Source organism: Cherax quadricarinatus, chromosome 31 (genome assembly GCF_038502225.1).
Source record: "Cherax quadricarinatus isolate ZL_2023a chromosome 31, ASM3850222v1, whole genome shotgun sequence".
NCBI lineage: Eukaryota > Metazoa > Arthropoda > Malacostraca > Decapoda > Parastacidae > Cherax > Cherax quadricarinatus.
In genome coordinates, this window is record NC_091322.1 from 29,627,049 (window position 1) to 29,653,790 (window position 26,742).

The 26,742-nt window shown below is 42.7% G+C and overlaps 2 protein-coding genes across 6 annotated transcripts in view; both read right to left on the reverse strand.

Moving 5' to 3' along the window:
- The window catches only part of LOC128696841 (late secretory pathway protein AVL9 homolog), a 108,664-nt gene extending 103,030 nt beyond the window's left edge, over positions 1-5,634 (reverse strand). The window contains exon 1 of one of the 3 annotated variants that reach the window (XM_053788244.2): positions 5,346-5,634. In XM_053788244.2, coding sequence (XP_053644219.2) covers positions 5,346-5,414 — 69 coding nt within the window. In that variant the 5' untranslated portion in view covers positions 5,415-5,634. The remainder of the gene's footprint in view (positions 1-5,345) is intronic. The other 2 variants (XM_053788263.2, XM_053788253.2) reach the window with 2 other exon arrangements.
- Positions 5,635-13,018: 7,384 nt separating this feature from the next.
- LOC128696860 (gamma-interferon-inducible lysosomal thiol reductase-like) overlaps positions 13,019-26,742 on the reverse strand; it is a 39,878-nt gene continuing 26,154 nt past the window's right edge. For 2 of the 3 annotated variants that reach the window (XM_053788295.2, XM_053788290.2), the window contains exons 3-8: positions 24,153-24,261; positions 17,327-17,500; positions 16,984-17,118; positions 16,063-16,236; positions 15,330-15,557; positions 13,019-13,844 (exon numbers count right to left, since the gene is read on the reverse strand). In XM_053788295.2, the coding sequence (XP_053644270.2) occupies positions 13,692-13,844; positions 15,330-15,557; positions 16,063-16,236; positions 16,984-17,118; positions 17,327-17,500; positions 24,153-24,261 (973 nt within the window). In that variant the 3' untranslated portion in view covers positions 13,019-13,691. Of the gene's footprint in view, positions 13,845-15,329; positions 15,558-16,062; positions 16,237-16,983; positions 17,119-17,326; positions 17,501-17,606; positions 17,709-24,152; positions 24,262-26,742 lie in introns of those variants that run through there. The other variant, XM_070090310.1, reaches the window with a different exon arrangement.

Genomic DNA, 26,742 nt, shown 5'->3' on the forward strand with positions numbered 1-26,742 from the left:
ATTACGGGCTGGCTTAAAATTAACTTAAAATTAACTAAGCAATGATGAAATCAGTGATAAAACATTAATGTAAACAGAATACTATAAAGCACAAGTGAGTATTACAAAGACAGGTCATATGGTTGCATGCATTGTTGTACATTCAGTCGTATGGAGAATTCTGTTAGGTAGTGTATTTAAAAAATTGTAAAGTTAGATTGGGTTTTAGGTTTAACATTTATGTGATATAATTGTGAGAAACATTTAAGATATACAATTTATAAGGTTCAGTTATTCAGTATTTATTTGGTTTTGGGTGAGTAAGTGATCTTTGAGAAGAGACTTGTATTTATAAACAGGTAGTGTTTCTTTTATATTTACAGGTAATGAATTCCAGATTTTAGGGCCTTTTATGTGCATTGAGTTTTTGCATAGTGCAAGATGGACACGAGGAACATCAAAGAATGATCTGTGCCTTGTGTTATGGTCATGTGTTCTGTTGAGGTTGGCAAGGAGAGGTTTGAGGGGAGGGTTAATATCAGAGTTAAGTGTTCTATGTATGTAATAGGTGCAGTAATAAGTATGGATGTTTTGTATGGTGAGTAGGTTTAGTGTATTGAATATTGGTGGAGTGTGCTGCCTGTAGTGAGAATTTGTTATCATTCTAACTGCAGCCTTTTGTTGGGTAATTAGTGGTCTGAGATGGTTAATTGTTGTTGAGCCCCATGCACAAATTCCATAGGTGAGATAGGGGTAAATAAGAGAGTGATATAGGGCCAGGAGGGCTGACTGTGGAGCACAGTACCGTGTCTTCGATAGTATGCCTACAGTCTTGGAATTTTTTTTAGAAATTTGTTGTATATGTGTATGAAATTTGAGTCTATTATCAAGGTGGATTCCTAAGAATTTTCCCTCTGTTAGCTTTGTGATAGGTGATCCGTTTATCATTATGTTAAGAGGGACATCTGTAGCTCTGTTACCGAACTGAATGAAGTAGGTTTTGTCAATGTTTAGTGTAAGTTTGTTAGTCCTCATCCAGGTAGATATTTTCTGTAATTCGGTATTTACAGTATTGGCTAGCGTGACTGGGCTCGGGTGGGAGAAGACGTATGTAGTGTCATCTGCAAATAGTGTGGGTTTGAGTAATTGCGAAGCATTTGGTAGGTCATTTATGTATAGGAGAAAGAGAAGAGGGCCAAGGACACTTCCCTGTGGGACACCAACTGTAACTGTAACACCACCAAACAGGTGCATACACTGCACTAAAGTACGAAAGAAGAACAGAAAAGACACCTTATGTAAAATGTGTAAGGGGTGGGTGCATAATGGATGTATATACAATTATAGTAATGGTGCCAGAATTCATTTTGTGTGTAACAAATGCACTTTGGCACAGTTACCCTTTGGCAATGATGACACTGATTTACCTAATTTTAATACAAATGGCACATTGAGATATACTGATGAGTATAATTGTTTTATGAAAACAGGCCTTCACTTTATTCATGTCACTGCAAGATCACTTTTTCCAAAATTGGCAGAGATAAAGATTTTAGCTAACAGAACTAGGGCAACAGTTATATCTATCTCTGAATCCTAGTTGGATGATACGGTGACTGACGACGAGGTCAGAACAGAAGGTTACAGTATAAAACGCTTAGATAGGAACAGAAAAGGTGGTGGGGTATGTGCCTACATTAGAAATGACTTATCTTACAACCCAAGACCTGATTTAAATAACAAACAACTGGAGATTCTATGGTTTGAAGGGCTGCCTCCCAAGGCCAAACCCATCTTAGTAGGAACTAGTTACTGCCCTCCCACCCATGACCAGTCTTAGAAGACTTTTCCAGAGTCTTGTCCAGACTTGAAAACAACTGTGAGACAGTAATACTGGGAGACTTCAATATCTGTTTTCAGCAGCAAAATAACGGGTTATGCAAAAGGTATAAGCAAATTCTAGGTTTAAATAGTTACACTCAACTAATTAATTCATCAACCTGGATCACACAGCTCTCAGCCACCCTAATTGACTACATACTTTGTAACCACTCTGAGAACATTAGTCAGTCGGGCATCATTACCCCAGGCCTTAGTGATCATTTCATCATTTACTGTACCAGGAAAGTCACTAGGGATAGGACAGGCCTACATGGGACAATAAGAATGAGGTCAACTAGAAACTACAGTAAAGAAACACTGGTAAATAGGCTACACAATTGTGACTGGACAGGAATAGCAAGTTGCATGGATGTAAATGATGCCTGGGAAAAATTCAGAACAATGTTCACTACCATCCTTGATAATTTTGCACCAGTTAAAGAGGTTAGGATTAAATGGAGAACTGAACCCTGGATGACTACTGAGATATTAGATATGAAATTCAGAGATCAGTTGCTAAAAAGATTTAAAACAAACAGACAGGATATTGCAGCACTAAATGAATTCCAAAGGGTGAGGAACAGAGTACAGAAACTTATAAAAGGAGCAAAGGCAAAGCACTATTGCTCAAAAATTGAAGAGTATATGCATAACCCCAGAAAGCTCTGGCAACAACTAAAACAGTTGGGGTATAGCCATAAACCAGTAAATAGGTCTAACATAGTACTCACTATCGATAATGAGGTAGGCCACGAAACATCTAAGGTGGCAAATTGTTTTAATTCCTACTACACATCTGTTGCATCAACACTTCTAAGTAAACTACCAGCTGCATCAAATACCTTTAACACAGACTCAGATAAGTTTCAAACAAACTATACCAATAAAGAGATAATCCCAAACAGCTGTCAACCAGTAAGTGTATCTCATGACTTTATTCAAAAAGAACTAAGCAGGTTAAACCCATCTAAGAGCACCGGCCCTGATAACATCCCGTCTAAGTTCCTAAAAGATTGTGCTTCTGAATTGTCAATCCATACTGCTCACATAATAAATTTGTCCATCACCACTAATACCATACCGGAGGGGTTCAAAGAGGCCAGAGTTACTCCTCTCTTCAAGAAAAAATAGTAGGTCTGATGTAAGGAACCATAGGCCTGTTAGTATACTCCGCACAATATCCAAAATTCTAGAGAGGGCAGTGTACTGTCAAGTAGTTATGTACCTTAATGACAACAACATTCTCCATAGCTATCAATCAGGCTTTAGAAGATCTTACTCAACTGACACCTCCACAATTAATCTGATGGATTACATGAGAACTGAAATGTCAATGGGGAACCTCATAGGTATGGTAACCTTAGACCTGCAAAAGGCCTTCAATACTGTCAACCACAATATATTATGTAAGAAGCTTTAAGCTATTGGTATAGGTTCTGTAGACTGGTTTAAGTCCTACCTTAGCAACAGGACACAAATTGTCAAAATCAACAAAATGGAATCAGAACCTTTGCCGATAGCATGTGGAGTTCCCCAAGGCAGTATTCTGGGTCCCTTATTATTCCTATGCTATGTTAACAACATGCCTTTCAGTGTCAAGTGCAAACTCCTACTGTATGCAGATGACAGTGCTCAGCTAGTGTCTGGTAAAGACCCACAAGATATAGCTAATGTATTAACACTGGAATTGGAGTCCTGCAGCAAATGGTTAGTAGACAACAAACTATCATTACACCTCGGGAAAACTGAAGCTATTCTCTTTGGCACAAAACATAAACTGAGAAGGGTAAATAATTTTAATGTCCAGTGTAATGGGGAGCCCATCACTTCAGTTTCCTCAGTAAAATATCTGGGAATCCCCTTTGACCCATACATGTCAGGAGAAATGATAGGGAACAGTGTAGTAAAGAAAGCAAATGCCAGACTGAAATTCCTCTATAGACAAGCACAGTGTCTACCTACTGAGGCTCGCAGGACCCTATGTCTAGCCCTTATACAATGTCATATGGATTACGCTTTCTCTTCATGGTACTCTGCCTTGACAAAAAAACTGAAAGAGACTGCAAATCACCCAGAACAAAAATGGTAAGATTCATCCTGGACCTGGGTCCAAGAGAGCATGTAGGCCAGGATGAATTACAGCAATTGGATATGCTGAATGTTGAAGACAGAATAAAACAGCTGAAGCTCAATCAAGTTTATAAAATTGCTCACAAACAGTGTCCAGAATATCTTGCTGCCAATTCTGTCAAGGCTGGGGACCAAAGCAATCATAGTACTAGAGGGAGAGAGCACAACTTTGTAGTACCACAGTCAGTGGCCAGGCTTCAAACACCTTCTATTGTACAGCAATAAAGGAATGGAACAGACTACCCGCACATGTCAAAGCCAGTCATAGCATGAACCAGTTCAAGCAGAGAGCCAAAAGGTGTCTGATGAATGTAGCTACAGAAAGGGAGGGGAATAATTTTCTATTTTTTTAGCTAACACACGTGTAATTTTACCTCATTCGTAGTAATGACCCTCGTGCAGTAGATAGTCTTAATGACCCTCATGCAGTAAATAGTCTTAATGACCCTCGTGCAGTAGATAGTCTTAATAGTATGATAATAAGATGTTATCTCCATTATAGAATAATAAGAGATTATCACCTTTATATTATAATAATAAAGTAAAAGGACACCAATGGAAATAAATCACTTTGACTTTTTTGGGGTTATTCTAGGTTCTCTACATATATTTATTCATTTATTTATTCATTATTATTTGGACATGATACACAGTTGTACAAAAGAAATACAGTGGTTGAGTGTACATGCCAAAAGCCCCTTGTATGCAGAGCATTATGGGCAGGCTTAAAATTAACTTAAGATTAACTAAGCAATGATATATTCAGTGGTAAAAATTACAGTAAACAAATTACAACGAAGTACAAATGAGAATTTCAAATAAGAAACTTTATAGTTGTACAAATTTGTAGCACAATTTATAATATAATCCAGTCAAATCGAGTAAAATCAATGATTTGTAGTGCAGAAACAGGTCATATGGTCATTTGATAAGTTACTGTGCATTCAAGAGAATGAAGTATTCTATTAGGTAATGTAATTACAAAAAAACATATGTTGCTACGTATGATAATCTATGTAATTGTATTTGTGTATACCTGAATAAACTTACTTTCTTACTTACTTAAGGAAACAAATATGTGTGATGGAGAACAATTCCTCTCGGATAAGACAATAAAGTCAAAGAAAGCTTTGTTATAATGACTCGAAGGACTGTGCCCAAAAGTTCTGTCATCTGAGCAAGCTGCGGTAATATTGAAATGGTTACACAGTTAGTAAATTCAGTAGAATGAATATTAAAGTTAAGCATATTCAGTATGTTACAGAGCCACAACAGTTCAATGGACTGGGCAAAGATGCTGTTAGTTTAGTAAGTTCTTTTCTGGAAAGAGCTTTCATAGACAGTCTTAGTGTTACCTGCATTCCCTTCTTATGGTGGAACCCAACCACGATGACGTGCAGGGCTATGGGATCCTTGTCCTCCATGTTGCACTGCTAGACTTACAAGTGACAACTGCTCATGACAATACTGGTGTTTACATCAGCAGTCAGTCAGTCGCTTATACTACAACCATTACACTAGAGTTGGTCGTTTACACTACCACTACACCAGATAGTTGGTCGTTTACATTACCACTACACCAGATAGTTGGTCGTTTACACTACAACTACACCAGATAGTTGGTCGTTTACACTACAACTACACCAGATAGTTGGTCGTTTACACTACAACTACACCAGATAGTTGGTCGTTTACACTACAACTACACCAGATAGTTGGTCGTTTACACTACAACTACACCAGATAGTTGGTCGTTTACACTACAACTACACCAGATAGTTGGTCGTTTACACTACCACTACTCCAGATAGTTGGTCGTTTACACTACAACTACGCCAGATAGTTGGTCGTTTACACTACAACTACACCAGATAGTTGGTCGTTTACACTACAACTACACCAGATAGTTGGTCGTTTACACTACAACTACACCAGATAGTTGGTCGTTTACACTACAACTACACCAGATAGTTGGTCGTTTACACTACAACTACACCAGATAGTTGGTCGGTTACACTACAACTACACCAGATAGTTGGTCGTTTACACTACAACTACACCAGATAGTTGGTCGTTTACACTACAGCTACACCAGATAGTTGGTCGTTTACACTACAACTACACCAGATATTTGGTCGTCTACACTACAACTACACCAGATAGTTGGTCGTCTACACTACAACTACACCAGATAGTTGGTCGTTTACACTACAACTACACCAAATAGTTGGGCGTTTACACTACAACAACTACATCAGAGAGTTGTCGTTTACACAACTACACCAGACAGTTGGTCGTTTACACTACAACTACACCAAATAGTTGGTCGTTTACACTACAACTACACCAGATAGTTGGTCGTTTACACTACAACTACACCAGATATTTGGTCGTCTACACTACAACTACACCAGATAGTTGGTCGTCTGCACTACAACTACACCAGATAGTTGGTCGTTTACACTACAACTACACCAAATAGTTGGGCGTTTACACTACAACAACTACATCAGATAGTTGTCGTTTACACAACTACACCAGACAGTTGGTCGTTTACACTACAACTACATCAGACAGTTGGCCCTTTACACTACAACTACACCAGATAGTTGGTCGTTTACACTACAACTACACCAAATAGTTGGGCGTTTACACTACAACAACTACATCAGATAGTTGTCGTTTACACAACTACACCAGACAGTTGGTCGTTTACACTACAACTACATCAGACAGTTGGCCCTTTACACTACAACTACACCAGATAGTTGGTCGTTTACACTTCAGCTACATCAGACAGTTGGCCTTTTACACTACAACTACACCAAATAGTTGGTTATCTACACTACAACAACCACACCAGACAGTTTGTCGTTTACACTAAAACAACTACACCAGACAGTTGCTCGTTTACACTACAACTACACCAGACAGTCGTTTACACGGCAACAACTACACCAGACAGTTGGTCGTTTACACTACAATAACTACACTAGACAGTTGGTCGTTTATAATAATAATAATAATAATATCTTTATTTACTATAAGTACATGTACAAGGTATATATAGTCCTAGCTGACAACAATGACATACTACTATATAGAAACTCCCTTGTTATGCTCTGCATTTCGGGCAAATTAGGTCAGTGTCCCGGGATGCGACCCACACCAGTCGACTAACACCCAGGTACCCATTTTACTGATGGGAAACATAGACAACAGGTGGAAAGAAACACGTCCAATGTTTCTACTCTGGCTGGGAATCGAACCCAGGCCCTCGCCGTGTGAAGCGAGAACGTTAGCCACCAGGCCACCAGAGCCCAACAACTACATCAACTACTACATCAACGCTACAACAACTACATCAGACAGTTTATCGTTTACGCTACAACAACTACACCACAGATGGTCGTATACACTACAACACCTACACCAAACAGATGGTCGTTTACACCACAACTACACCAGACAGGTGGTCGTTTACACTACAACTACACTAGACAGCTGGTCGTTTACACTACAAGAACTATACCAGACAGTTGGTAGTTTATATTACAATCACACCAGACAATTGGTCGTTTACATTACAACTACACCAGGCAGTTGTTTACACTACGCAACTACAACAGACAGTCGTTTACACTACACAACTACACCAAACAGTGGTCAACTCAAACCCATCCTCTGAGCGGTAGTCATCCAAACCCATCCTGTGGGCAGTAGTCACCCAACCTATACTCTGGGTGGTAGTCACTCAAACCCATGATGTGAGAAGTAGTCCCCCAAATCCATCCTCTGGGGGGTAGTCACCCAACCCCATCCTCTGGGTGGTAGTCACCCAACCCCATCCTCTGGGTGGTAGTCACTCAACCCCATCCTCTAGGTGGTAGTCGCCCAAACCCATCCTCTGGGTGGTAGTTACCCAAACCCATCCTGTGAGCAGTAGTCACCCAAACTCATCCTAAGGACAGTAGTCACCTAAACCCATCCTCTGGGTGGTAGTCACCTAAACCCATCCTCTGGGTGGTAGTCACCCAACCCCATCCTCTGGGTGGCAGTCACCTAACCTCACCCTCTGGGTGGTAATCACCCAACCCCATCCTCTGGGTGGTAGTCACCCAAACCCATCCTCTGGGTGGTAGTTACCGAAACCCATCCTTTGGGTGGTAGTTACCCAAACCCATCTGTAGTGATACTGGTCCTGTGGGGAGCAGCAGCAGGATAATACTGCACCACCTCTAGGGGCCCTTAACAACAACAACAGTTTGGTGTGTGTCATGGGCACTAACACATGGTGTGTGATTCTCTCCTACTTTATCCATTTATCAGCGATGCAGATTACATGGTGAGTTTAAATATGTGGCCTGTAGTTATAACTTTTCTCTTGACATATGCAAGACATCACCATCCCTGTAGAAGCCATTATTAGATGTACTAGTCATTATATTTTGTTGTTGCAGAAGTACTATGAAGATTCTATGTTCAATAAAGCCTAGAGATAAGGCCTGTGTTTCTATCACAACAATTTATTGAACATAGAATCCTGGGCTACCTGGTGGTGATCCTGCGCTAGACTACATCACAACATGGAGCGTTTACTGAAACCTGAGAGGCTAGACTGTGACCCCAGCTTATCAACGGCTGCTCAGGAATGGAAGCACTGGTTTAAGACTTTCGAAAACTTCTTGGGAGCCCTTCCTAAAGAAGATCTAGATAAACTAAGTCTGCTCATCAATTTTGTGTCACCTAAGATATATGAGGCTATTTCTGAGTGTAATACCTACGAAGATGCTATCAAAACCCTCAAGTCTCAGTATATTAAACCTACAAATGAAATCTTTGCACGCTATCGCCTTGCAACTCGCCGCCAGCAGATTGATGAGTCCTTAGAGGAATACTTTCAAGCACTGAAAATTTTAGGTAAGGACTGTCACTTCCAAGCAGTGACAGCTGCTCAGTATTGTGAAGAGTCCATCAGGGATGCTTTTATCAGTGGCCTGCAATCACCAATAATAAGGCAGCGTTTATTGGAGAATAAAACTCTCGACTTAGCCGCTGCCTTTGACCAGGCAAGAGCTCTAGATTCAGCCCAGAAGAATTCTGAAGTATACAGTACCACTCAGCCTTCTCGAGTGGTAAGTGCTGCAATTCCTGACCAAGACTCTTGCAATGAAGTTACTGGGGAACCTGCCTCAGTGACAGCAGCAGCAGGTACGGTGTGTTTCTTTTGTGGTTTTTCAAGACATCCACGTCCAAAGTGTCCTGCTCGTGAAGCAATGTGCCATAAATGCCACAAGAAAGGTCACTTTGCTAAAGTATGTCGTGCTAATGCATCAACAAGAGCTAGTGCCTCCACACATTCCAGTGATCATGCGACTCTAGCAACAGTGACTTCTGCGGCTACTCCAAATTCACTGTCAAAGGCAGTTGTGAAAGTATTCATCAAAGGAACAGAAGTAGATGGTCTTATTGATAGTGGCAGCTCAGAGAGTTTCATCAACCTTGACTTAGTTAAACGGCTCTCCTTGACTCTACATCACTCATCAGGTACCGTTTCCATGGCATCAACATCTCTCTCTATTCAGACCTTAGGGTTTTGTAAGGTAAATCTCAGAGTTAATGGAAAGGATTATCAAGATGTACATTTAGCTATTCTGCCACAACTGTGCTCTGATGTTATCCTTGGTCAGGACTTTCAGAAGCTGCATGGTAGTGTCACCTTAACATATGGAGGTGAACTGCCTCCTCTTGTTGTCTGTGGACTTAGCACTTTAAGGGTAGACCCACCAAAGCTGTTTGCAAATCTTACCGCGGATTGCCATCCTATATCAGCTAAGTCACGCCGCTATTCTTATGAGGATCGGATGTTCATTGAGAAAGAAACTCAGAGGCTGCTGAAGGAGGGTATTATAGAACCGAGTGATTCCCCTTGGCGTGCACAGGTTGTTGTTGTTAAAGATGGTTATAGGAAACGGAGACTGGCTATCGATTACTCTGAGACAATCAACAAATTTACACTTCTTGATGGGTACCCTCTACCTCGAATTGACGATACAGTGAACAAAATTGCTCAGTACTACGTGTTTAGCACAATTGATCTGCAGAGTGCCTATCATCAAGTCCCTATAAGGAATGAAGATAAACCATACACAGCGTTTCAGGCTAGTGATGGCCTGTATCAGTTTACCAGAGTCCCTTTTGGAGTCACCAATGGGGTAGCCTGCTTCCAACGAATTATGGATTCACTCATTCAGGAAGAGCAACTCATGGGAACCTACGCGTATTTAGATAATGTTACCATTTGTGGCAAGACCCAGGAGGAACATGATGCAAACCTTGATAAGTTTTTGGAAGCCGCCAAGAAGAAAAATATCAGTTACAATGAGGAAAAGTGCACTTTTTCAACTAAAAGGCTTAGCATCCTTGGTTATGTAGTGGAAGGAGGTTCAATATTCCCAGACCCTGAACGACTACGACCTCTACGGGAACTTCCAATGCCTCAAGACAAAAAGTCACTCCGAAGAACTCTTGGTCTCTTTGCTTATTACTCACAATGGATCTACAACTATTCAAGTAAAGTCCGCCCATTGAGTGCTACCACATTTCCTGTGACAAAGGAAGCAGAAGCCGCTTTCCATACTCTCAAACAGGACATTGAAAACTCAGTAGTTCAAGCCATTGATGAGTCCCTACCATTCGAAGTGGAAACGGATGCATCTGACATTGCCATTGCTGCAGTCTTATCTCAGGCAGGACGACCAGTAGCCTTCTTTTCGAGAACTTTTCAAGGATCAGAGAAATGTTATGCTGCTGTAGAAAAGGAAGCCCAGGCCATCATAGAAGCAGTTCGCCACTGGAGGCATTATTTAACTGGTAGACATTTCACCATAAGGACTGACCAACGGTCCGTGATGTATATGTTCGACAAGAGGCACAAAAGTAGGATAAAGAATGACAAGATATTACGCTGGAGGATGGAACTATCGTGTTATGACTTTGATATTCTGTACCGACCGGGTCAAGAGAACATCTCACCTGATGCATTCTCTAGGTCCCACTGTGGAGCAGCATGTCATGATTTGCAATCACTCTCAGCTCTCCACAAGGCTTTGTGTCACCCAGGAGTTACACGCCTGTACCATTTTGTCAAATCAAAGAACATGCCCTACTCAGTGGAAGATGTGCGACAAGTGATCAGAGCATGCAGAGTATGTGCAGAGTGCAAGCCAAACTTTCATCAGCCAGAGAAGACTCATCTCATAAAATCCACCCAGCCTTTCGAAAGATTGAATATAGATTTCAAAGGACCTCTACCAAGCACAAATCAGAATAGGTATTTCCTTAACATAGTAGATGAATATTCAAGGTTTCCCTTTGTATTCCCCTGTGCAAATATGGCTGCTTCAACTGTTATTAGTTGTCTTTCACAGTTGTTCTCTATTTTTGGTATGCCAGCTTATATCCATTCAGACAGGGGATCCTCGTTCATGAGTAACGAACTTCAGGAGTTTTTGGCTAGCAAAGGTATTGCCTGCAGCAGAACAACAAGCTACAACCCTCAAGGCAATGGTCAAGTGGAGCGGTTCAATGGTACTATATGGAAGGCAGTTACAATGACATTAAAGTCGCGCAATCTACCTGTTCAACACTGGCAAACTGTCCTACCTGATGCTCTTCACTCTATTAGATCACTGCTGTGCACAGCTACTAATGCAACCCCTCATGAAAGACTCCTCAACTATTCACGTCGTTCCTCTACGGGAGCCTCCGTGCCCACTTGGTTATGTCATCCTGGACCCGTTCTCCTGAAGAGTCACCGTAGGATGAACAAGACGGATCCTTTAGTGGAAGAGGTAGAGCTCCTGCAAGCTAATCCACATTACGCCCACATTCGCTACCAAAATGGTGAAGAGACTACAGTATCTACAAGACATTTAGCCCCAGTTGAAATCCCTATTAGTGTGGAATCTCAAGATACACCAATAGATGTGAAAGATGCTTCGTTTTCTCCTGGAAAGCCCCTTGAGACTACCCCTATAGAAATAGAGGATTCTGCTCCAGCAGTTAATCAAACCCCGCTGGAAAATATCGAACCTGGTGAAGAGGCTCAAGGGCTACGAAGGTCGGGACGTGTACGTCGCCCACCTAACAGTTTGGGAGATTACTGTCTCTGATATTTTAGAAGGGGGAGATTGTAGTGATACTGGTCCTGTGGGGAGCAGCAGCAGGATAATACTGCACCACCTCTAGGGGCCCTTAACAACAACAACAGTTTGGTGTGTGTCATGGGCACTAACACATGGTGTGTGATTCTCTCCTACTTTATCCATTTATCAGCGATGCAGATTACATGGTGAGTTTAAATATGTGGCCTGTAGTTATAACTTTTCTCTTGACATATGCAAGACATCACCATCCCTGTAGAAGCCATTATTAGATGTACTAGTCATTATATTTTGTTGTTGCAGAAGTACTATGAAGATTCTATGTTCAATAAAGCCTAGAGATAAGGCCTGTGTTTCTATCACAACACCATCCTGTGAGCAGCATTCACCCAAACTCACCCTAAGAACTGTAGTCACCTAAACCCATCCTCTGGGTGGTAGTCACCTAAACCCATCCTCTGGGTGGTAGTCACCTAAGCCCATCCTCTGGGTGGTAGTCACCTAAACCCATCCTCTGGGTGGTAGTCACCTAAACCCATCCTCTGAGTCACAGTCACCCAACCCCATCCTCTGGATGGTAGTCACCCAAACCCATCCTGTGTGTGTTAGTCACCCAAACCCATCCTTTGGATGGTAGTCTCCTAAACCCATCCTCAGGGTGGTAGTCACCCAAACCCATCGTCTGGGTGGTAGTCACTCAAACCCATCCTGTGGGCGGTATTTACCTAAACCCATTCTGTGAGTGGTCAAAGAATTACAGACATTATGAGTCCATGGACGGAGCACCAACTTTCTATTGGTTATACGTTACAGAGGTAACAAAGATTACATCAATATAGTACGAAGAAAAAGACAGGTTGCAGAAAAACCTTTATTAGAACAGCATTTCGCTCTGTGTAGAGCTTTACCAATTCCTAGAGTATTGATTACAAAGGCCAAATACAGATTAAAAATGTCTGTTAAAGTTGAGTACAGATTGATAAATTAGACACATGTGCAACTGGATGCCGATAGAAGCTAAGTAAACACGGGTTTATTAAACAGAATGCATTGTTGAGATCATTTGATGGTCAACGTCACATCATACTCGGTGAACCAGTGCAGCTAGGTACTGGAAACTGGCCTACTCAGGTGGTCACCAGACGCGGAACAATACAGATGGTCACCAGGGGTCGAGTTTTCTTCAACGGTACCTAGCCTGTACCTTTTCGTTACAATGTACCCATCATGACACATCTTCACATAAAGAGAACACATCACTGCATCTTTGGAGTATGAAGCATGAGGAGTCTATTGTGAAGATAGACTTATATAGGTGGCACTGGTGATTCTTCTATAAAAGTGGTCACTAGAGGTCGACCTATACAGGTGGTCACTGGAGGTCGGTCTGTCTGTACAAGTGGTTATCGAAGGTCCACCTATACAGGTGGTCACCAAACCAAACGTCGAGCAACACAGGCAGATCACATCATAAGACATCGAATGCAAGCCATCAGAAGTCTATCATATTCGTCAGGACAATCAGAGGTAAGTTAATTAGTACATTAACATGGCAGTAGAGGGGTCATCCTGAGAGGTAGCCTGTTGACAGAAGAGACTTGCACGTGGGTCAAGGGTTAAGTTAGCCAGGGACTGACACAGCGTCTTGGAGAAGCTGCCGAGGTCTGTCTTATTCTCCAAAACCAACACCTGTAACAACGCAACTCTTAGCACCCCATGTACAACAATTGTATATATTGTGAAAAAATATTATTATTATTATTATTATTATTATTATTATTAAATATTAATTATTATTATTATTATTATTATTATTATTATTAAATATTAATATTTATTATTATTATTAAATATTATTATTATTATTATTATTATTATTATTATTATTATTATTATTATTATTATTATTATTATTACAATTACTAAAAACACAAAAATAAGTATATGCTGAGTAAAAGAAATTTGTGAGATTTACCTGTCATTTTTACATACTTACGAAATAGAAAAAAAAAACAGTAATTCTGACAGAATGAGAAACTTTTAACAGACTTCTGCTTGATGCTCATATCACAGTGGGCGCCTGTGACGAGCGGGGTCCTACAGGAGTCAGTCCTAGGACAAGTGCTATTTTTGGCATATGTGAATGACATGATGGAAGGGATAGACTCAGAAGTGTCCCTGTTTGCAGATGGTGTGAAGTTAATGAGGAGAATTAAATCAGATGAGGATCAGGCAGGACTACAAAGAGACCTGGACAGGATGGACATGTGGTCCAGCAACTGGCTCCTCGAATTTAACCCTGCCAAATGCAAAGTCATGAAGATCAGGGAAAGGCAAAGAAGACCGCAGACAAGAGTATAGGCTAGTTGGATAAAGACTGCAAACCTCGCTCATGGAGAAAGATCTTGGGGTGAGTATAACACCGAGCATGTCTCCAGAAGCACACATCAACCAGATAACTGCTGCAGCTTATGAGCACCTGGCAAACCTGAAAATATTGTTCCGATACCTAGTAAGGAATCGTTCAAGACACTATACACAGTATACGTCAGGCCCATACTGGAGTATGCAGCACCAGTTTGGAACCCACACCTGATCAAGCACGTCAAGAAATTAGAGAAAGTGCAAAGGTTTGCAACAAGGTTAGTTCCAGAGCTAAGGGGAATGTCCTACGAAGAAAGGTTAAGGGAAATCGGCCTGACGACACTAGAGAACAGGAAGGTTAGGGGAGAAATGATAACGACATACAAATTACTGATTGGAATAGAAAAAGTGGACAGCGACAGGATGTTCTAGAGAAGAAATACAGAAACAAGGGGTCACAGTTGGAAGTTGAAGACTCAGATGAGTCAAAGGGATGTTAGGAAGTATTTTTTCGGTCATAGAGTTGTCAGGAAGTGGAATAGTCTAGCAAGTGGTGTAGTGGAGGCAGGAACCATACATAGCTTTAAGACGAGGTATGATAAAGCTCATGGAGCAGGGAGAGAGAGGACCTAGTAGCGATCAGTGAAGAGGCGGGGCCATGAGCTGAGTATCGACCCCTGCAACCACAATTAGGTGAGTACAATCAGGTGAGTACATGACAGGACAACTATACGTGCAAGCAGAGTGGGCGGGGTATGTGCAGGAAGAGGGTAGGTGAAGTAGCTAGTATTATACAGGTTGTGTACTCGCCTGGCTGATAGCGACGGCTGGCACTTGTGTGAGTGTTGGTGCCAACTGGTGCTGACGTCTTCCAGCTTCCAGGAATAGCTGGTAACCTTCGCCTGATCGTACGCACTCATATACATCCTGCCACTCTCCAGCAACCTGCTCCACTCCCCCAGAAACTTGCTCCACTCTTCCAGCAACCTGCTCCACGTCTCCAGCAACCTGCTCCACTCTTCCAGCCTCCGATATACACTAATCGCACACGTTAAAATAACAATTATCATTATTTCTTAAAGTATATCAAATTATTTGCCTTTATAAATTCACATTAAAAATATTAAATATCCCAAATATAACCATTTTTTCTTCTCTTGAGCAACAGCTAAATATTGGTTGATACACAGTAACCTACATATTGAATGAAAATCCCTTTAAGGGCTTTTGATTCAAGGAATTGGAGCTATTCCCCCCTTCCTATATTGGACCGTGATTACCTTCCATGATCCAAAGTATGACTCCTAGTGGTTTAATGCGTCTCATGAATATAATAACAATAATTATGTGGCAAATTATCAACTTACTTTTTATTCAGCACATTAAATTTGATCCCATCCTGTGAGATGAAATAAATCAGAATAAAGTGAACTAATCAAAGGATATAGTGATTGATCAAAGGATATAATGACAAAGTAATCCGGAGCTTTCTGTACTTCATGGTAACATTAATACTTGAGAGAGTGCATGAGTGTGAGGTCACCTTGTGTGCAGCCATCAGGAGGTGAGAGAAGTTACTCTTCAGGATGTGTATGTGGTGGGTGACGCAGGTGGTGAAGGCCAGGTGAGCCACCTGACCACCTTTCATGTGACGACTTCCACAACTCACCAACCAGTTACCCACACAGTCACCTTGTCCGAACTGACAACCTCCATCCTGAAGTAGTCACTTTTCTTAGTCACTCTTCCATTTTATTATGAGGACAGACAGACAGACACACACACACACACACACACACACACACACACACACACACACACACACACACACACACACACACACACACACACACACACACACACACACACGAATCGGGGCCAGGTGCTATGAATCGACCCCTGCAACCACAATTAGGCGAGTACGCACACGTATACGCATGCGCGCATACACTATGCATACAAAAGCTGTCAATAACAAAAAAAGTGAACTAAAAGACAAAACATTAAAGGACCAACCAAATATCATAGCACTCACAGAGACAGAATTCATGGGAGTTATAAACAAGAATATTTCTCCTCAGAAATGTCGCATGCCCATAGATCCATGAGTGGTAGCTGGGACGTGCTTATATCAGAAGTCAGACACAGGTATAGTAGAATTTCATACTGTAGAGTCAAGGTAATCCTTTGGTGGACTCTCGCATCAGTCATATAATGCAAAACTGATGAACTTGTGAAGGTGGGAATAGATTAACAATGGAAGAAAGGGAGGGAATCAATTACAATTACTCCATCAAATAGTAGTTTAGGGACAATAATGCAAAAAGAACTTCAATTAAATTTCATTAACCTAAGACAAAGGGAGACTGACACCAGTCATTTCAGCTATAAACATTATCTCATGCTGTCCTATAATGCCAAAGAAGCAATTCACTTAAGAGAAACAGGTAGGTATAGAGCTCACCTGCTGTAGAATGCCGTAAGGGATAAGTTCAAGGTTGACGTAGTGTCCAAGGAGGACCATAGTAGGATAGACGTAGTGGTTGATGAACCAGCGGGACACACGACACGCTGACGTGAACATCACGCTCACCTTCACCTGAATACATCAATAAAAATATCATTACCTTGAATCATGGTAGCGGGTGTAGTGAGCCAGGATCACTAAACCCACCTCAAGAGTGTAGTGAACTTATACCAGCCTCAAGGGTGTAGTGAATCATAACCCTAGGTCTAGGAATACATAACTACATTACTGTATGCTGTATAACCTGCATGGGTTTTAGCAAGGATATGAAAGATCTAACCTTATTAAGGTGGTGTGCAGTTGACTGCACCTCCTTGTGCAGGTGGTGTGTAGGTGGCTGCACCTCCTCGTGAGGTCTTGCCGTGTTGTTTTGAAGCTCACGATAGCCAGATGTGTGACCATATTGTAACGATGAGGCTCCTTCCTCGTGGATCCTTCTTGGAACTCCGGTACCCTAAGAGGAAAAAGACGAAAGTTGTGAATTAGTATCGAGTGTGTCGAGGTAAGACGTTAATGTAGTACATCATGCAGCAACATGAATCCATCGGACATTAACTAACGTTAATGTAGTACATCATGCAGCAAGATGAATCCCTCGGACATTAACTGACGTTAACGTAGTATATCATGCAGAAAGATGAATCCCTCAGAAGGCTCACTCCTTTATAAGGACGCTTGATGCAATTCCTAGGAGAGGGATTTGTAACATAAATTTCTCTTATACTTTTCACTTGCTTAATCTTTAACCTAGCCATTAACTTTCTTCTGCCGCTTCTGTCATGGTATTATAAGTTAAACTTCCAACAGCCGTATTGTTTAAATTCAACTATACAGTGGTCCCTCGTTGTTCGTAATTAATCCGTTCCTGGAGCCGTTACTATAAACGAAATTTACGATTTACGAATCAATTTTCCCCATAAGAAATAATGTAAATACAATTAATCCGTTCCTGACACCCAGAAGTATTAAAACAAAAAAAATTTTAACATGAAATATACATGTAGTACATAAACAATACAATGGGAAATGATGAATGAAACATTAACAGCATAACACTTACCTTTATTGGAGATTCTTCTTAGTGTATGGGAGACTGGAGGAGGAGAGAGAGTGGATTGTTTATAGTTTGGAAGGTAAATCCCCTTCCATCAACACCTCAGGTACCATTTGCTTTTCTGGTGTTGCTTCTCTTCTCTGTTTCTTAATGCCACTAGGACCACCTTGAGAGTCACTGGAGTCCTGTAAAGTGGCCCGGTGGCCTGGTGGCTAAAGCTCCCGCTTCACACACGGAGGGCCCGGGTTCGATTCCCGGCGGGTGGAAACATTTCGACACGTTTCCTTACACCTGTTGTCCTGTTCACCTAGCAGCAAATAGGTACCTGGGTGTTAGTCGACTGGTGTGGGTCGCATCCTGGGGGACAAGATTAAGGACCCCAATGGAAATAAGTTAGACAGTCCTCGATGACGCACTGACTTTCTTGGGTTATCCTGGGTGGCTAACCCTCCGGGGTTAAAAATCCGAACGAAATCTTATCTTATCTTATCTTATCTTGTCTCACAAAATAACTGTGGAGAGAGCTCTGTTTCTGGCGTCTCTTTAACATTTCCCTAAAATGGCCCAAGACTTTGTCACTGTACATGTTGCCAACCTGGCTTGCAACAACCTTGTTAGGGTGATGTTTCTCCATAAAGCTTTCCATCTTACCCCACATAGTAAAAATCTCTTTAATTTCTGAAGAAGGCACCTTCTTCCATCTCACGTTGGTTTGCGTGCAGCCAGCAGTAACAGCCTGGTTGATCAGGCTCTGATCCACCAGGAGGCCTGGTCACAGACCGGGCCGCGGGGGCGTTGACCCCCGGAACTCTCTCCAGGTAAACTCCAGGTCTCTTCCTCCTCCTCTGCAGCAAGATTCTGAGCTGCGATGTGTTGCTCTTCCTGCTGAAGCTCTTGCAGCTCCTCAGTGGTGAGCTCTTCATTGTGGTCTTCCACCAATTCTTCCACATCCTCCAAACTCACATCCAACCCCATGGAACTCCCCAGTGCCACAATTGATTTTACAACAGACATAGACTCATTAGGGTCAGTCCCAAATTCTTCAAAATCCCTCTTGTCGACACAATCTGGCCACAATTTTCTCCAGGCAGAGTTCAAAGTCCTGGTAGTCACTCCCTCCCAAGCCATACCTATAAGGGTTATGCAGTGGCGGATGCTGAAGTGTTCTCTCCAAAATTCCCTTAGGGTCAAGTGAGTGTCTGTGGTCACAGTCAAGCACCTGTGAAACATTGCTTTTGTGTAGAGTTTTTTAAAGTTTGCAATAACCTGCTGGTCCATGGGTTGGAGGAGAGGAGTGGTATTCGGGGGCAAGAACTTTACTGGGATGAACCCAAACTCCTCGAAAATTAGGTCATCCAAGTTTGGAGGATGAGCAGGTGCATTGTCCATTACTAGCAGGCACTTGAGATCCAATTTCTTTTCCAGGAGATACTCCATCACACTAGGGCCAAACACTTCATTGAACCACTCGACGAAAATTTCCCTCGTGACCCATGCCTTACTATTAGATTTCCAAAACACACACAATTTACTCTTCATAACATTGTTTTTCCTGAACACTCTGGGATTTTCAGAATGGTACACTAGTAATGGCTTCACTTTGAAATCCCCACTAGCATTAGCACAGAACATTAGCGTCAGCCTGTCTTTCATAGGCTTGTGTCCTGGCATTGCCTTTTCCTCTTGTGTAATGAAGGTCCTCTTTGGCATTTTCTTCCAAAAGAGGCCTGTTTCGTCACAATTGAACACTTGTTCAGGTTTCAGTCCTTCAGCCTCTATGTACTCCTGGAATTCATGCACATATTTTTCAGCCGCCTTGTGGTCCGAACTGGCAGCCTCACCATGCCTTACCACACTGTGTATGCCTGGAGTTTACCTGGAGAGAGTTCCGGGGGTCAACGCCCCCACGGCCCGGTCTGTGACCAGGCCTCCTGGTGGATCAGAGCCTGATCAACCAGGCTGTTACTGCTGGCTGCACACAAACCAACGTACGAGCCACAGCCCGGCTGATCAGGAACCGACTTTAGGTGCTTGTCCAGTGCCAGCTTGAAGACTGCCAGGGGTCTGTTGGTAATCCCCCTTATGTATGCTGGGAGGCAGTTGAACAGTCTCGGGCCCCTGACACTTATTGTATGGTCTCTTAACGTGCTAGTGACACCCCTGCTTTTCATTGGGGGATGTTGCATCGTCTGCCAAGTCTTTTGCTTTCGTAATGAGTGATTTTCGTGTGCAAGTTCAGTACTAGTCCCTCTAGGATTTTCCAGGTGTATATAATCATGTATCTCTCCCGCCTGTGTTCCAGGGAATACAGGTTCAGGAACCTCAAGCGCTCCCAGTAATTGGGGTGTTTTATCTCCGTTATGCGCGCCGTGAAGGTTCTCTGTACATTTTCTAGGTCAGCAATTTCACCTGCCTTGAAAGGTGCTGTTAGTGTGCAGCAATATTCCAGCCTAGATAGAACAAGTGACCTGAAGAGTGTCATCATGGGCTTGGCATCCTCGTTTTGAAGGTTCTCATTATCCATCCTGTCATTTTTCTAGCAGATGCGATCGATGCCAGTACGGTTCTTAAATCTCTCAAACCAGCCTTTGCTGGCCTTAAATTCACTCACTTCACCACTATTTGCAGGCAATTTCTTTACCAAATCTTCATGCAACTGCCTAGCCTTTTCACAAATAAACGAAGTCATAAGAGTATCTCCTGCTAATTGTTTCTCATTTATCCACACCAATAATAACTTCTCAACCTCTTCCAGTACTGGTGATCTCATTTTTGTCAGCATAGTTACTCCCTTTGCAACAACAGCATCCTTTATTTCATTTTTTTTGGCCACTATGGAACATAAGGTTGTGTAGGGTTTCTTATACATCCTGGACAGTTCGGCCACAATTGTACCACTTTCATATTGTTCAATGATGGTTTTCTTAAAACCATCAGGCTTACCACAGGCTTGGCACTAGGAGCTTTCTTTGGAGCCATGGTAGCTTATTTAGTACTTGCAAGCACTAAAATAAATGGAATATTATGAAATATTTCGCTGGAGCACGTGAGGGGACCTTCGCTCACTGGTAAACAATGCCAGACTGGCTGTCGCCCTGGCTCACGCAGTGGGTATGCGTCCCGGACGAACTACGACTCGCGAGTCAACCTATGAAAAGAGAGTCCATGTTTATACGAAAATACCCCTATGATTGGCGAATTTTACGATTGCCGTGAACTATGAAAAGCGGGGAACCACTGTATTTGATTTAAATTCAACCATATATTATCTAAATTCCACCATATAGTCTAAATTCGATCATATATTGTCTAAATTCAACCACAACTTGTCTAAATCCAACCATATCTTGTCTACATTCAACCACATCTTGTCTAAATTCAACCATATCTTGTCTAAATACCACCACATCTTGTCTAAATCCAACCATATCTTGTCTAAATGCCACCACATCTTGTCTAAATCCAACCATATCTTGTCTAAATTCAACGATATCTGTCTAAATTTAATCATATCTTGTCTAAATTCAAGCATATGTCTAAATTCAACAGCATCTTGCTACTATATTGGGCAATATAAATAATTCACACCCACATCGTAATAAAGTAGCAACATTCTATTTTTCTTGAGGTTGAATTTATGTCTTCAAATACAATTTATTATGGATGCCAGAGTATAAACTGTAAACTGTTAATTACCACAGTACCTTTCTTAGATCTCAAAACATAGGTGCCCAGCACCTGGACTCAAAATATAGGTGCCCAGTACCTGGACTCAAAATATAGGTGCCCAGTACCTGGACTCAAAACATAGGTGCCCAGTACCTGGACTCAAAACATAGGTGCCCAGTACCTGGACTCAAAACATAGGTGGCCAGTACCTGGACTCAAAACATAGGTGGCCAGTACCTGGACTCAAAACATAGGTGGCCAGTACCTGGACTCAAAACATAGGTGCTCAGTACCTGGACTCAAAACATAGGTGCTCAGTACCTGACTCAAAACATAGGTGCCCAGTACCTGGACTCAAAACATAGGTGCCCAGTACCTGGACTCACAACATAGGTGCTCAGTACCTGGACTCAAAACATAGGTGCCCAGTACCTGGACTCAAAACATAGGTGCCCAGTACCTGGACTCAAAACATAGGTGCCCAGTACCTGGATTCAAAACATAGGTGCCCAGTACCTGGATTCCAAACCTAGGTGCTCAGTACCTGGACTCAAAACATAGGTGCCAGTACCTGGACTCAAAACATAGGTGCCCAGTACCTGGACTCAAAACATAGGTGCCCAGTACCTGGACTCAAAACATAGGTGCCCAGTACCTGGACTCAAAACATAGATGCCCAGTACCTGGACTCAAAACATAGGTGCCCAGTACCTGGACTCAAAACATAGATGCCCAGTACCTGGACTCAAAACATAGGTGCTGAGTACCTGGACTCAAAACTTAGGTGCCCAGTACCTGGATTCACAACACAGGTGTCCAGTACCTGGATTCACAACATAGGTGCCCAGTATTTGCACTCAAAACATAGGTGCTTAGTACCTGGACTCAGAGCTTAGGTGCCCAGTACTTGGATTCACAACATAGGTGCCCAGTATCTGAATTCACAACATAGGTGCCCAGTACCTGGATTCAAAACATAGGTGCCCAGTACCTGGACTCAAAACATAGGTACCCAGTACCTGGATTCAAAACAAAGGTGCCCAAACCTGGATTCAAAACATAGGTGCCCAGTACCTGGACTCAAAACATAGGTACCCAGTACCTGGACTCAACACATAGGTGCTCAGTGCCTGGATTCAAAACATAGGTGCCCAGCACCTGGACTCGAAACACAGGTGCTCAGTACCTGGACTCAAAACATAGGTGCCCAGTACCTGGATTCAAAACATAGTGCCCAGTACCTGGATTCACAACATAGGTGCCCAGTACCTGGACTCAAAACTTATGTGCTCAGTACCTGGACTCAAAACATTGGTGCCCAGTACCTGGACTCAAATCATAGGTGCCCAGTACCTGGACTCAAAAGATATGTGCTCAGTACCTGAACTCAAAACATATCCAGGTAAACTTCAGGTAATAGGTGCCCAGTACTTGGATTCACAACACAGGTGCCCAGTACCTGGATTCAAAACATAGGTGCCCAGTACCTGGACTCACGACATAGGTGCCCAGTACCTGGACTCAAAACTTAGGTGCCCAGTGCCTGGATTCACAACATAGTGCCCAGTACCTGGATTCACAACACAGGTGCCCAGTACCTGGATTCACAACATGGGTGCCCAGTACCTGGACTCACAACATAGGTGTCCAGTACCTGGATTCACAACATAGGTGCCCAGTACCTGAACTCCAAATTTTGGTGCCCAGTACCTGGACTCAAAACTTAAATGCCCAGTACCTGGATTCACAACATAGGTGCCCAATACCTGGACTCTCAACATAGGTGCCCAGTGCCTGGATTCACAACATAGGTACCCAGTACCTGGACTCACAACATAGGTGCCCAGTACCTGGATTAAAAACATAGATGCCCAGTACCTGGACTCACAACATAGGTGCCCAGTACCTGGATTCACAACATAGGTGCCCAGTACCTGGATTCACAACATAGGTGCCCAGTACCTGGACTCACAACATAGGTGCCCTGTACCTGGACTCACAACATAGGTGCCCAGTACCTGGACTCACAACATAGGTGCCCAGTACCTGGACTCACAACATAGGTGCCCTGTACCTGGACTCACAACATAGGTGCCCAGTACCTGGACTCACAACATAGGTGCCCAGTACCTGGACTCACTATGTACCTCTGTCATCTATGGACTACCTCCCACACCATAGATATGGGCTGCATAATAAAGGTATTAAATTAAATTTAATAAGGAAAAATTATCGATTGTCTTTCCTGATACAGTTAATTTATTGCCAACACTTCAATCAACATTTGCCGTTAGAACTTTTTGATAATATATGTTATTTGTCTTTGAGTTTCCTTCTGATCGAACATCATTGAGCAAGTAACTTATCCTTTGATGTAACTTACTAAATATAATGAGGACACAGTATGTTTTTTTGTGTGTATGGAGCGCTTACTGCGGTATGTGGTCGTACCAGCGTAGGGACAGGACATCACCCTGGGCCAGCATGGTGACCTGCAACATAAAAATAAAGAACTGCAGGTAACTTACTAGTTTATGATAGGAAGGGCCTACCAACACTCAACCATTTTCACTTATATATTTGTTTAATCTTTCCTTAAAAAGTATTATATTACAGAGTTTTCTTGAGATTAACTGGTAGTTTGTTTCACTCTTCTACAACGCTGTTGCCAAACCTCTGCTTTCCACAGACGCATACACACACATATAGTGAAGAGGCGGGGCCAGAAGCTGTGAATCGACCCCTGCACACACACACAGTTAAAAAATTCAATGCAGAAAGTGAGGGTCAGGTTAGGGTATGAAGAAGGGAGATGGGGCTGTTTCCTGGTGAAAGGTTTAGAGAGGGCTGCATGATATCACGACGGTTGTTTAACATATTTATAGATGGGGTTGTTAAAGAAGTTAAGCTACGTTGTTGGGAATGGGCGTCGGATTAAAAGATGTTGGATCTGATACAATGTGGGAGTCACCATAGTTGCTCTTTGCTGATGACACAGTTCTTCTCCAGGATTCTGAAGACAAGTTACAAAGGTTGGTGGATGAATCTGAGAGGGTATGTAAAAGAAGGAAATTACGAGTGAATGTAGAAAAGAACAAAGTAGTGAGGAAGGTAACAAAAGAGTCTGGGTAATGATAGACTGAATATCAGATTGGAGGGAGAGACTGTGGTGGAAGCGGATGTATTTAGATATTTGGGAGTGGACAGGTTAGGAAATGTGTTTATGAAAGATGAGATAAATACAGAGTAGAATATATGCAAGAGACAGTTGTAAATGAGTGATCAGACCAATGCAAAACACACATGTGCATGCGCGCTCACACACAGTGTGCACACACGTGTTTGCTCACACACGTGCACACATGCACACACACACACACACACACACACACACACACACACACACACACACACACACACACACACACACACACACACACACACACACACACACACACACCTGACAGGGAGGCAACAACGAGTCATGGTACGTGATGAGATATCACAGTGGGAAACTGCGACTAGCGGGGTCCCACAGGGGTCGGTCCTAGGACCAGTGCTATTTTTGGTATATGTGAATGACATGATGGAAGGGATAGACTCAGAGGTGTCTGTTCGCAGATGATGTGAAGTTAATGAGGAGAATTAAATCAGATGAGGATCAGGCAGGCCTTCAAAGAGACCTGGACAGACTGGACACCTGGTCCAGCAACTGGCTTCTCAAATTCAAGCCTGCCAAATGCAAAGTCATGAAGATCGGAGAAGGGCAAATAAGACCGCAGACAGAGTATAGGCTAGGTGGCCAACGACTGCAAACCTCGCTCAAAAAGAAAGATCTTGGCGTAAGTATAACATCGAACACGTCTCCGGAAGCACACATCAACCAGATAACTGCTGCAGTATATGGGCGCCTGGCAAACCTGAGACTAGCATTCCGATACCTAAGTAAGGAATCTTTCAAGACACTGTACACCGTGTACATCAGGCCCATATTAGAGTATGCAGCACCAGTTTGGAACCCGCAGTGGGTCAAGCACGTTAAGAAATTAGAGAAAGTGCAAAGGTTTGTGACAAGGTTGGTTCCAGAGCTAAGGTAAATGTCCTACGAAGAAAGATTAAGGGAAATCGGCCTAACGACACTGGAGGACAGGAGGTATAGGGGAGACATGATAACGACATACAAAATACTGCATGGTATAAACAAGGTGGACAGAGACAAAATGTTCCAGAGAGGGGACACAGAAACAAGGGGTCACTCTTGGAAGTTGAAGACTCAGATGAGTCACAGGGATGTTAGGAAGCATTTCCTCAGTTACAGAGTGGTCAGGAAGTGGAACAGTCTGGCGAGCGAAGCAGTGGAGGCAGGAACCATACATAGCTTTAAGACGAGGTATGATAAAGGTCATGGAGCAGGGAGAGAGAGGACCTAGTAGCGTTCATTGAAGAGGCGGGGCCAGGAGATGAGTCTCAACCCCTGTAACTACAATTAGGTGAGTACAATTAGGTGAGTACACACACACGTCCTACGAGGAGAGGTTAAGGGAAATCAACCTGACGACACTGGAGGACAAGAGGGATAGGGGAGACATGATAACAACATATAAATACTGCGAGGAATTGACAAGGTGGACAAAGACAGAATGTTCCAGAGATATGGCACAGCAACTGGGAGTTGAAGACTCAGATGAATCACAGGGATGTCAGGAATTATTTCTTCAAGGATAGAGTCGTCAGGAAGTGGAAAAGTCTGGAAAGTGACGTAGTTTACCTGGAGTTTACCTGGAGAGAGTTTCGGGGGTCAACGCCCCCGCGGACCGGTCTGTGACCAGGCCTCCTGGTGGATCAGCCCCTGATCAACCAGGCTGTTGCTGCTGGCTGCACGCAAACCAACGTACGAGCCACAGCCCGGCTGATCAGGAACTGACTTTAGGTGCTTGTCCAGTGCCAGCTTGAAGACTGCCAGGGGTCTGATG